The sequence below is a fragment of the Lolium perenne genome, chromosome 1 (assembly GCF_019359855.2).
Source record: "Lolium perenne isolate Kyuss_39 chromosome 1, Kyuss_2.0, whole genome shotgun sequence".
Taxonomy (NCBI): Eukaryota; Viridiplantae; Streptophyta; class Magnoliopsida; order Poales; family Poaceae; genus Lolium; species Lolium perenne.
Window position 1 is genome coordinate 243059930 of NC_067244.2, and position 12991 is coordinate 243072920.

Sequence of the window (12991 nt, forward strand, 5' to 3'; positions counted from 1 at the left end):
ATCATCTCCCTTTGAGTTGACCCACAACCCAGCACAAGCCCATGATGCATGTAAAATAAAAGTAATGTTATGTTCAGAATAAAATAAAAGCATAGCATAGAAATGATAGCAATACTAGCATGTACAGAATCGACACACATACATAAAGGAGAACAACAAAACAATATGCCCATGTGTACAAATATCTCCGTATATAGTATGGTGGTAGTGTGCACTAGCTTGCTACACTCACAGTCACCTCCTCGGCTCTCCCTATATATCGCACGCACTTCCTTCTTCTGCTGCTCTACCTACTACTTCCATCCACACAGCTCCACCAAATTGAGCTACTAGCTACTCTACTCCCTAGCTACTCCCTAAGCATCTTCTCTCTCGACGGTGATCGGATGGACAGCACGAGCTGCCTCGTGGACGACGCGAGCAGCGGCGCGTCCACGGGCAAGAAGGCGTCGCCGGCGGCGCTGAAGCCACTGCAGCGCGTGGGAAGCGGCGCCAGCGCGGTGATGGACGCGCCGGAGCCCGGTACAGAGGCAGACTCCGGCGGAGCCGGCCGCGGCGGGAGGCTGCCGTCTTCCAAGTACAAGGGCGTGGTGCCGCAGCCCAACGGCCGGTGGGGCGCGCAGATCTACGAGCGGCACCAGCGCGTGTGGCTCGGTACCTTCACGGGAGAGGCCGAGGCGGCGCGCGCCTACGACGCGGCGGCGCAGAGGTTCCGAGGCCGCGATGCCGTCACAAACTTTCGCCCTCTCGTGGAGTCCGACCCCGACAACGCCGCCGAGCTCCGCTTCCTCGCCGCCCGCTCCAAGGCCGAGGTCGTGGACATGCTCCGCAAGCACACCTACCCCGAGGAGCTCGCGCAGAACAAGCGCGCCTTCGCCGCAGCCTCCCCGTCGCCGCCTCCTCACCAAAACCCCGCCACCACCTCCTCGTCGGTGGTGGCCCGGGACCACCTCTTCGACAAGACGGTGACGCCCAGCGACGTGGGGAAGCTGAACCGGTTGGTGATACCGAAGCAGCACGCGGAGAAGCACTTTCCTCTCCAACTCCCGGCCGGCGCCGCCGTGTCCGGCGAGTGCAAGGGCGTGCTGCTCAACTTCGAGGACGGCACGGGAAAGGTGTGGCGCTTCCGGTACTCGTACTGGAACAGCAGCCAGAGCTACGTGCTCACCAAGGGCTGGAGCCGCTTCGTCAAGGAGAAGGGCCTGCACGCCGGCGACGCCGTCGGGTTCTACCGGTCCGCCGCTCCCGGCAACAACGACCAGCTCTTCATCGACTGCAAGCTCCGTCTGAAGACGACGACGGCGACAACGACCTTTATCAACGCGCAGGCCCCCGTGAGGACCGTGCGGCTCTTCGGCGTCGACCTGCTTATTACCACGGCGGTGCCGAGGCCCGCCGCACCGGAGCAAGACGAGTATGACATGGCCAAGATGAGCAAGAGATCAAGGGACGCCGGCACCGTAGGCGCGGTTTGGAAGAAGCGATGCATAGACTTCGCGCTGACCTAGTTAGCTAGCATTTCTTTTCTTTTTTTTTTCCTCCATGGCACCTTGCAAATTAAGTTTCATGGTAGCTTAGAGCTCTTGATCTCCTGCTCGATCGAAATGTTTCCCCGTAGTCTTTCCTTTCTTTCTCATACACATGCTAAGTCTAATCTCGCTTATAAACCGTAAATTAAGCTTGTTCTTGAGTTCTTAATTGCCATACATCCTTAAGTGTACATGACTGGATACATCAGTAAATGAAGTGTACTCCACACATGACTAGACGATGCATCTATCTAAGAACTAAGTGTAGAATAGATAGTTACTAAATCGGGTAGTGACTAAATATGCCTTATATAGCTTTTTTTGCGGGTAGTGACTAAATATGCCTTATATAGCTAGGTAAAAGAAAGAGATCGAGGACTACGTATACATGCCAGAAGAAGCAATGTTCCATGGTAAAAGAAAAGAAGGTAGCTAGCTTAGAGCTCTTGATCATCTCCCTAGATCGAAATCTTTTGCTCTTTTCTTATCTCAACACATAATCCAAGTTTAACTTGCCGTAAACTAAGCTTGTTCTTGAAATGGCAAGTGTGCACTACAAAACTACTGCCAATTATGCCCTAGCTAGCTACCTAGACAGATCGAGGACTAGTCTCATGCCGGAAGAAGTAATGTTGTATTTACAGCTTTTTGTCTATCCTCCTGTTCATATGCCCTGATAATTGCTACGCAAAGATCGAGACGTCGATTTCGTGGCTACATGTCGCAATTTGACTCCCTCTCCTCTTTTGTTCTGGTGCTCTCATGTGGGTTGGAGACTGCGATGTGTGTGCTACAGGGGTGCATGCATGTGGGTACAGCCGCAGTGAGGAAAAAGCTCCGGGAGTTATCTGATCCGTCCCTGGCCATGGGATGGAACGGAAAGTGGCCCATAATTGCATGCATGCATTCATGCACCTGGCCATGATACGGCGATCTGTATATGCTATACTTAGCAACAGCCGGAAAACTAAAGTGGGAGAGACATCGATAGGGGGTTGCTAGCAACAGAAGAATAACAGAGAGACCATTATTGTACCGGATATATTGTTGTCTCTATTCACAAGATCCCATAGTAGATCTTATCTTAGCCACATTTCTAATAGACTGATCACCATTTATTGTATTGTTAGTGAACACCCTCAGCGCAAGAATTTGCATGTTCAGATCAAAGTTTTAATAGACTTACCATTTATTTTCACAAAACGAATGAGTTCTAACGTGAAGGATGATTGTCAATGGAGAGCCACCTCTTTATAGGATGTCAGAGTTGTGTGGGCATGTCACTTCACACCCAGTTAAAGTTATGGTGCTCACAATCACACGCACACACAGTTAGTCATATGTTGGTTGGGCAACTTTTGTGAAAACCAAAACCTTGTAAAGCGACTTGGACCGCACCTCTCCCCCGTCTACAGTGCGAGAGAGGCGATTTGTAGAACTCCCCGTCGTCCCACCTCACTCGCCGGCGATTCGTGGATCCCTCCGCCTCCGGCGGCCGCTCCGGCGGCGGGAGGTTGGGGAATCCACGGATCCCGGCCTGTATATAGTGTAGGGCTCGGTAGGGTTCCGGCCGGCAGCGCCATGGAGGTGGAGGTGCTGGTGGCGCGGTGTTTGGTGTCGGCTTGCCTCCCCTTCGGCGTCGGCGCTCCTCGGAGCTCTGGCGTGTGGCGGCCGACTTCCTCGAGCTCGCTGATCGACGGATCGGCCATGCTCGTCAAGCTCCTCCCGGATCTTGCTAGGCGGTGGATCCGGTTTGTGAAGATGAAGAAGAAGATGGTGTTGACGTCTTCCGCGACGACGACGACGTTCCAGGTGGTAGGATCTCCGGATCCGGTGCTCGGCGACTTCCTAGCTGCCAGGAGCTGGCTCCTGTCCAAGGCTTTGTGCGGAGCGGCGGCAGTGGCGCGCCACCGACAGCCTCTGTTTCGTCGGTGCCGTCGAGGTCCAGCAGGGCTGACTTGTATTTTCCTTTCTTTTCTGGACCTTTTTGTAAGATCGGTTGGTTAATACTATCTTCTGATTCCCGCAAAAAAAAAAAACTTTTGTGAAAACCATTGATTTATCCATTGTTATAAGCGCGTAGTATCGTCAAGCTAGGGTTGATCTTAGTAATGTTTCCCCAAATACAATTGTGTTCATGCTTTTTTTTATCAGCCTCTAGATCGAGCGATGCATTTGGAGCCAATTGCAAAGATCGGAGCATAATGAACTAAATGTTCATGTCATCATGTTATGAAGTGGACCTAGCAGCCAATAAGTTTTTTTTTTTTGCTTAACATGGATGTCAGCGTAACCTGCATATTGGTCCTCCATCACTTTATTACTTTGATCTATCCTTTTAGTAGCATGTTAAGAATTTATGTTTATCCTTTTATTTTGACTTTTTTTGGTATTGTGCATCTTTGTTGTGTAGCGGTTGGGTGTAACTTTATTGGTTCTATCCTCTTGATGCAAACTATTGAGCTAATAAAGATGCAATTTATCCCAAATGCATTAAGCTTGCAAAGTTCCAGTCATCACTAACTATGCAACCTCAAATTAGCCGGAATAACCACAGAGGAGTTCCACGTACTTTACAACTTGTGCATCGCGTATTCTATTGATAAATCACCCTAACTCGGTTGAACATACTCAGTGCTACCATCTCAATTGGTTTTACCGTGAGACCAGAGAATCTCAAGCGGCGGCTTCTAGACGGATATTATTCCGTTGCTTGATATTATTTACAGACTGTGTAACTCTTTAGGTGCAAAATCTAAATATTTAAACTTCACAATAAAGCAGGATGTGTGCATAGATCGATGCAGTGGCTGGTGCTATGTTCCCCCCCCCCTTTTTTTTTTGGAAAAACGAGACGTAAGAACAGATGTGATGACTAAGCCAGATATGGATAAATTTGTATTGAAAAAGTTAAACTTCCTGATGGTGGGGAAGGTTCGACGCAGCAAACACAGTCTGACATACTAGCTAGGCTTGTAACGGGATGAAGGGGAATGCTAAAATCTAAAGTTTGCAAGGTTCTGTTTTGTTGAAATTCTATCTTTAGTGGAGGCTTGAGTTCCTAAATAAATTTCTTATGCGGGAAATCGTGTTTCGCGCAAACATTACTTCCTCTATTCCTAAATATATGAAAACATTTTATATTTAGGAATAGAGGGAGTATTTGATAAAGATTATTCGTTTCGTGCGAATCTTGGTACCTGAACGTAACAGCGGAATGTTGGGCGGTTTGGAGATTTGGACAAGTACGTAAAAGAAAAGGGAGCATATCTAGTGGATGGAATCTACGGCGATGCACGCCGGTTTCTTGAAAACAAGTGTACATGATAATGATGTAGCTATGCATTAACAATGGAGAATGCATGATGCTGTGTTCTCTACACGCTGCTAGGAATGATATGCACCGGTAGTTTTGGCGTGTTGTCAATTCCCAAGGGGGAAAGAGGCACGATGGAGCTAGCAGTGTGTTTCCAAAATTGCTCGGAGCGGATAAGCCTGCCGGGCCGTGGTTTGTGAGGTTAACCCACGGCGCTCAAGGTCCCCAAACAGATAAACCTTGGCTGCCATTTGTACAGAAGCTAGCACGCGCTGACGCGCCGACCCGGCATGCCCTTCTTTCGTCGAAGTTTCTCCCGGGGACGGCGACGACGACGACGGTGAGATGCACACACGGCAGGGACGCGGCTCCAGGAGATGGCCCCCGGCCCGACATAGCAGTACATCGATCGATCCAGATCAGGTTTAGGCCATACATATATATGTGCCTATGTGGGGACAAACTGATAGCCCGTCTTCGGCGACCGTTGACAATACACACCACATTTCTTTAGCTATCGGTCTGCACCTCGTTGAAGATTGGGACGGAGATATGGTTCAGAAACCGGCATGGCCTAGCAGGCTCTACCTGCTGATGTGCTGCAGTTATGTTTGCGACAGTACCTGAGCGCTGGACATCGCTAGCTCGCCACGGCACACTTGACACGTTCATCATGCAAGTTGCATGAGCAACAAGGTGTCAATTTCGTTCAGTTATCATGTTCAGTGAACGCAAGGTACGACGACGATCGATCGACAGCTAGTGTGACGCTCGAAAGTGAAACAGGGATAACAGGCTAAGGCTCTCAATGTCTCGAGTTATGGCGAGTCAACCTGGCGTTGCAAGTCCCGGTCTGAAGACTGACTAACCGGAATCCCTGACCGGCTCCGCGGCCCAGATCCCGACGCCGGCGCCTTAGGTCGTCGTCGTTCACAGGGTCTTCTCCACTCAACATTTTTTCGATAAAGAGAATATATTAATATCGAGAGATACCAATTACACCCAGCCTCTGCAACAACGCACCACCCTAATGGCACTACGGATGCACACAGACAAAAAAAGGAAAAGAAAACTAAGAAACAAAAGTCCCGCTACAGTATCACCGACCTAACAACAGCAATACAACCACCACCATGACAACACCTGAATTGCAGACTCTCCAAAAAACGAAGCCTCCAAGAAGGGAACAGTGCTACAACACCGTCGTCGCCCGATCAAAGATCTTAGGTTTTCACCCTGAAGATAGTCCCCACTCTCAAAACAATGCCTCCACTAAGGTCACTGCCAGGCACAACCAGTTAAGGCCAGACCTTGGGTTTTCACCCTGAAAGGTAGGACTCTGCACTTCACATGTATTGTCGTCCCCACTTTCATACCGCTGCTGTGAAGCCCGGACACCAAGCAAGCCCCTCAACAGCGCGGAGACTTGAACCTCCCTTAGCTAGTCCTCCCCTCCGGCCTTCATGAAATTCTCTTCTTCCGACTTTCATCATGGATCCATAGTCACTTGATGTCAACACAGAAAAAGAGCTTCGCGCCACTCCCTCCAGAACCAAACGGTCGGAATAAACGCATGGGTGCGCACGACCGAATACCTCCGATCCAGCAAACTCCAGGCAAAGCACTGTTGCATTCGCCGGCGGAGCCTTCCGGAACTCAACCCTCCGGCCAGATCACGAGTCCAGGCCTCCGGTAGGTCCTCCTCTTCACGCAAGAGAGGCCCTAGGACCGCCGCCTTTATTCAGGCCGGACCCCCACGTCGGCGACCATCCCGGGCTGGCCAACCCAACCCTCCACCGGCGACACCATCGCTGGCTTCCATGCACATCCGTCTCACCGCCGGATGGCAATGATAGATCAAAAATCCACCACCACCAACCGCAGGCCGACCCTCTCCGGCGAAGAAGAGGCCACCTCCTTCGTCAAACCCAAGGTTGCTGCCCCGGCGCCCTCGTGTCGCGGAAGATGCCCGAGATCGCCTCCACGCACCAACGAGAGGCGGGGGTGGATGGCATGGCGCAGACCGAGGGTCTGGCCGCTGCCCACCACCAACCCCTGCCGGAGTACTGCGGGAAGCCGACGAGAAGAGGGAGACCGCAGCGCCGCCCATCCCACCCGCGCTGACCGGTCCGCCAGGGGACAGCCGACGGGAGGAGGGCCGCCGCCGCCGTCGCCCGTCCCACGCGCGTCTTCTCCGCCAAAACGAGGAGGTGGGGATCCGGCCGCCGATCTCCACGCGGCGACGAGGAAGGGCCCCCGCCGCCGCCACGCCCCGAGGGACTTTGCCCCCGGCGGCGCTACCGGCGGCGGCGGCGGCGGAGGGCAGGGTGCGGGAGGGTTGGGGTTGGGGGCGGCTGGGTTGGGTTGGGATCCCAGGTACGGATAAGGTTTGATACAGCCTCATGCATTTTCTGTATACTCCTTGTACTCTCATAGCTTCACACTTGTGTACAACAAGGCCGGTGACATTGTCACAGTCTGGACTACAAAGGAATAATGTTTCTGTCAATTTCTTTTACTACGTGGCTTAAGTGTAAAAACGACAAGCTGACAAGAAAATTTTACCAAAACACGGTTTCTGCCAGCGCTAGCCGGATCGAGAAGCAACCCAGGTTTTACTTGCCCTGGTTAATTCTTCTCCACGTACATACTCTACCTACTCTGTATGTAGCAAGTTGGAGTATATTTTGTTGGTTCTTGGGGGGCACGAAATAGATTGTGTAAAGAAACTGGAGGGATACGTCAGAGGATAAGCACACACACATGGATGGATGGATGTATATATGTTGGGAGAGCATGGAACTCCATTGGGTGGAGTGGACAATCGTCAAACTTGACAGCCCATGCATGTTAGCGCATCGAAGCGAATCAAAACTCGGTCAAATGCTTAATTATTTACACTCCCACTAGGCACCAGCAACATCATCAATCGATCCATAGTTATCGATATAGTATGGATGGTTTGGTTGAAACCTTCACTAGATTCTTTGAGAGAGGGTTTTATGCCTTAATTTGTTTCTCATGTTTAAAACTACACTAGCTCAGCTGCTCAAGTAAGAAGAATACTATAGCTCAATTAAAAGGTTACATTTCCCAATCAAATGCGGGTTGAATTGTTCACAGGAAGAACGTCGGAGAAGATCTACGAGTCTTACCATTTGTTCCCTCTAAAGACAAATCACATACTAATATTAGAAAAGAACATCAATGTCTAATTAAATATGTCCTGTGACACGTACGTGAACCGGTACGTCTCCACGGAGGCGATCAAGGAGGCTATTAGGGTTCCCAGCCGCCACCCATCGGCACCGCCGACCTGCCCCAATTATGTGGCCTTCGGGCTATGGAGGCAGGGTGGATCTAGGTCTCCGTCAGCGGTAGGGCTCGGGTTTTTTTTTTTGGTTTTAGGGTTATGGTTCGGTGTGGCGGCGCTCAGGTGGTGGCGGTGGCATCTTCTCCAATAAAGTCTCCCAGGCTTCAACCCCATCTTGGCAGCAACGTCGAGAAACTTGCGAGAGTTGTGTGGTTCTCGAGGACTTCTTCTGGCTAGGGGATCTCCGGATCTTCATCAGCGGTTTTTCCTTCTTCTTCGTCTACGGGACGGGTGTGATCTTTTTGAACTATTCGACAACTTCATGTCCACAAGCAGCAATGTCATGCCGACTCAGGGTGGTGCGGCAGCGGTGGCGCTCTGTTGACACGGTATGGTGGTTGAAGACGAAGAGCATCTCAAGGATTTGATTGTAATTTTCGTTTTTATTGGGATGATTTGTATTGTTCGATGTTTCTTTTAATGTTAGGTTAATGTTAGGGTTCTGTTCGCAAAAGAACTCCAGTGACAGCTTTCCGAAGAAAAGAATTCAATCTTGGTCAGCTAACCTTGGTATCTGTCCTAAACATGCGACGAAATCCATTTTCTCAACGTGGATCGATTTGATATCTACCTTGTGATCGTCTCATCTTATGCACTTTCGGAGATAAAAGGAAGTGTTCCATATTAACATCTAGCGAGCGCTGCTGACGAATAGCCACGGAATTTTATATACTGCGCATCAGCAAACAACAGCTAAATTCTGGCCGTCAGTTTCATAATATCACAACAAAATGCGTTTGAAGTTGTGTGTATATCGGCCACAGTCAACAAGCAAGAACGCATGCGTGTGTCATGATGCAGCAATTCGATCGTCTCGTCAGTCTGTTGCTCCCAACCCAATCATGTAACGTGGCTTAGCTAGTTCCGTCCAGGTCTTTAGAGCTCTAATCAAACGGTTAAAACCAAGTGGCATTACTTGTTGTTGCACGGTGCTGCAGTATCTCTAGCGATGCGCGGTAGTTTCGTGGGTCTTGGCTACACCTACACACAGCTAGCTGTCGATCCAGGAAGCAATCTGGGTGCCAGATTTCGAAGAACTTTCCGAGTCCTGTAGCCATCTGGAGATATCCCTATCTAATAAGTCCAACCCTTTCGTCCAAAGCAACCAATGGATCGATGTCCATGCTGCCCAATTCTGTCTTTGTTCTAGGCTGTTGTTCCCTAGTTCCGTGCTTGTTCTGGAAGCCAAGCTAGCATCAGAGAACTTGAGTAAGAAACATGAACAGCGACAGACTACTTGGGACACTGACATATGGGGCTTCTGAAATATGTAGCCATGGAAAAGTTCGAATAATGGGTTATCTTTGAAGAGGGGAAACCGAGTCGCTCTCCTCGGGTCGCCCCCTCCAGGCGACCGAGGGGGCGAAACCCTAGCCGCGCCGCCACCGCCTTCCCTCCCTCCTCCTCCCCTCCTCCTCGCCCCCAGAGACGCTGCTGGGCTAAGCCCGCGACGCCGGTGATGGGGGCGGCGGGGATCTGAGCCCTTGGCCCCCCGCGCGGTGTCTAGATGGAGGACCTCCGCGCCGGGACCGCCATGACCGGGGCGGCTGCTCGACGGGCTCCCCTTCCTCCGACGGCTGGCCCTGGCTAGATCTGAGGAGAAGGGCGATCTGACGGGCGGCTTCCACGGTGGGGGCTCCGGTTCCTAGGCGGCGGCCTCGTCCGGTGAGGCGACACCGGCTCGGCGGCGAGCGGTGCTCGCAGGTGCGGGATGGCCTCGTGGCCGCGCGGGTGGCGTGATGCCGACGGGGGCCGGTCTCGGCCAGGTGGTCCGCGTGGCCGCCGTGCCCAGATCCGAAGCGCCAGCCCCTCCCTCTCCTGCCTCGTCCCACTCCTCCAGATCCACGGCTGGTGCGTCCAGCGCTCGATCTGGCGGGGTGCTGGCGAGGGGATCGACGACCGGGAGAAATCCTTGACCAGCTTGCCGGTCTCGACGGCGGCGACGCCCTTCGTGCCGTTTACCTCCTTGGGGGCGCCATCGTGGTTTGTCCTTCTCCTCTCCCTTCCCCTACCTCCCCAGGTGAAAGCCTAGATCCTTGATTGGGCCGCGGTGGCGCCGGTGGTGTCGCTGTCCTTGCTGAAGGCGCGGCCTTGGGCGAGAAAGGGGGGTCTGTGGCCGCTGGCGGTTTGTGGAGGTGTGCTAGTGTCTGGTGGGCGGTGCTGCTGCGGTTGGCAGCGTCCACTTCTTCTCCGGCTTCCCGTGCAGTTTCTTCTCGGAGGCGTGCGACGGGACTACGGGGCGGCTCTCCTCAGGATGTGTGCTAGCAGTGTCTGGCTGTGCACGGTGGTCCGCCGGGGGTTTCGGCTGCACTTCCCATTCAGGCTCAGGGAGAGCGCTGCCATCGGCCGACGGTACGGCGTCCTTCGAACCAGGACGAGGAGGCAGGGAGCCTTCTTCGGCCATGGACTGGGTGTGAGTGTAGTTTCCATCTCCCAGGTGCAATCCATGGCGTCAGGTCTGCTGGATCCTTCTTCAGCTAGCTTCTCCAGACTCCGCCGCTGCTCGTCGATGAGGGCCTCGGCTACCTCAAGCTATGCTTAGTGTTTCTTTCTTTTTGTGCTTGTATGGTTGATGGTTTGTAAGCTGTTCTTCAGCACCAATGTACTGGCCGTAAAAGGTTTTATTAATTTAAAGCTGAGCACTTGTGCCTTTTCTTTAAAAAGTTCGAATAATCAGGAGACTGAAGCGAAAGGTATTCTTTTACTGCTACTGTTATAGGAGAAAAGATAGGATTGACATTTCAACTTTCAACGACGGCCGAAAAAATATCAGAGGATCAAAAGCGTGAGGTGAGAGAGCGAAGCTTCAAGGTTGTATGGTCAGACCGTGTCCAGGTAACCTTTGGGGTAACGAACCTACGAAAGTTAGAAGTCAAGTCGTCTTGTCAGGCTGGCTAACCTCGCAGTTTTCGTTCTTTTCAGTTGATCTTTCATCTTCTTCACGAAACATTTGCAATAATACTACCATATCAATCCTATTAACTTTTAGATTGTGATATCACAACTCATTATTATTTTGATTTTTAAACAATTATTTAAATAAACATTAATGGTTAAGTACTACCTCCATACCGGTTTAATAGGCAAATACGTATTTTGAGAAAGAAGTTTGACTACAAATTTGGTCAATAAAATATGAGATATATGATACAAAAATTATACCATTGGATTCGTATTGAAAAGAAGTTTCCAACGGTATAATTTTTGTGATACATGTTTCATATTTTATTGACCAAATTAGTAGTTGAAGTTTTTTCTCGAAATGCGTAATAGGCCTATAATCCGGTATGGAGGTAGTAATAATAATCTCTATGTATGATGCGACTATTAGTTTATTTATAAAAAAAATCCCGAATTTATGGCAGAAGCTAAAATCCTTTCATATTTTTATTTGGAATTTTGAGAATCTAAAAATTAGCTAACCGTGTAACTTCGTATTCAATTGCTTTCATACTTTTTCCCACGATTCATTTTGATATATTATAATATTTAACTTCGTATGCAACCAGAAAAGCCGTTTCACCGATACATGATGCAATTTTGCAAAAAAGATCGAAATTTATTTTTATTAAATTCTCTTGCAACTAGATGACATAACAAATGGACATCTCGAAGGATTTTGTTTTTTGAATTTTTTTTATCATTTTTGCCTTTCAGTTGAAACTTAAAAGACGATCCACGGGAGGTGGGTGGAGGGAAAAAAGTTCAACCTCTACGCCGAGGGTGGCCATCAGCGTAGATAAAAAAAAGGAGAACACTATGCCAAGAGCAACCGTCGACGAAGCCTTGACGCCGTGACGCCGATGTCACGGCCTAACTTTTGTGGGCCGCCTGCACAGGTCTACGGCCGAGGACAGCCGCCAGCGTCGTAGCGTTTCCTACGGCGACGGCCCTTTTGGCGGGCTGACATGGCGCCCATACGACGACGGCCCCGACTTTTGGCCGTTGACGTATGAGCAGGCCGTCGGCGTTTCGAGCCATTCGTGTAGTGAGATAGACCACGCATACGTAGATGCCTGCTGCTTCATAGATCCATCGAACCTGACAAGTCTGCATTCAAACAGACAGCTTAGAACCACATGACAAAACCGGCCATGTAAGAAAATCAAAAGAACATCAGTGTTAGTGTTAAACCTTAAGAAACGTCATAGGCTGATACTAACCTAGTCTGGCTCAGTTTACTTACGGCTAGTCTCTCACAGACCGTGTGTACCAGTCAAAGCATAGCTGTTGGAGCCGGAGGACTGCTCGTAATATGCGATTCCTAGACTAAAGACCAAGTTAGCTTCACTTACTGAACCTACTACACCATTACCGTGATGTCTCCCCATTAAAACTGCAGCATGCCAAGAATGTGTCATTCGAACTTGCCATCGATGTCTCTGACCCGATGGAACACCTGAACTACACGAGAGCCTGCGCAGAAGACCACGAGAAAATAATACACTGCATGCGATGCTCAATTGCTCATGATTTGTCCATCTTATCTGATTGATATATGCACGTGAAGGTGATCTGAACTTGGCTTACGATTATGTACTGCTAATCATGCAAAAGGACGTGGCCTCCGACTACAGCTGGGCATGGGCTGCCCGGCCCGAAAATCCCGGGCCGGGCCGGGTCGGGCTTGCATGTCTGGCTGGGTTCGGGCCTGATTTCGGAGCCCGAACGTTGGGCCGGGCCGGACTCGGGCTTGTGAAAAACGCAACCTAAGCCTAGTTCGGGACGGGCTTTGTCGGGCCGCGCCGGGCTTTTCTTTGTTCGGGCCGGGTT

At 50.7% G+C, this 12991-nt stretch overlaps 1 protein-coding gene across 1 annotated transcript; it reads left to right on the plus strand.

The window, feature by feature from the left end:
* The first annotated feature begins 238 nt into the window (after nucleotides 1-238).
* On the plus strand, nucleotides 239-1698 carry LOC127327442 (AP2/ERF and B3 domain-containing protein Os05g0549800). The gene has a single exon (XM_051354213.2). It carries the CDS (start codon nucleotides 387-389, stop codon nucleotides 1506-1508), a length of 1122 nt encoding a protein of 373 aa, XP_051210173.1. The 5' UTR covers nucleotides 239-386; the 3' UTR covers nucleotides 1509-1698.
* The last annotated feature ends 11293 nt before the right edge of the window (nucleotides 1699-12991 follow it).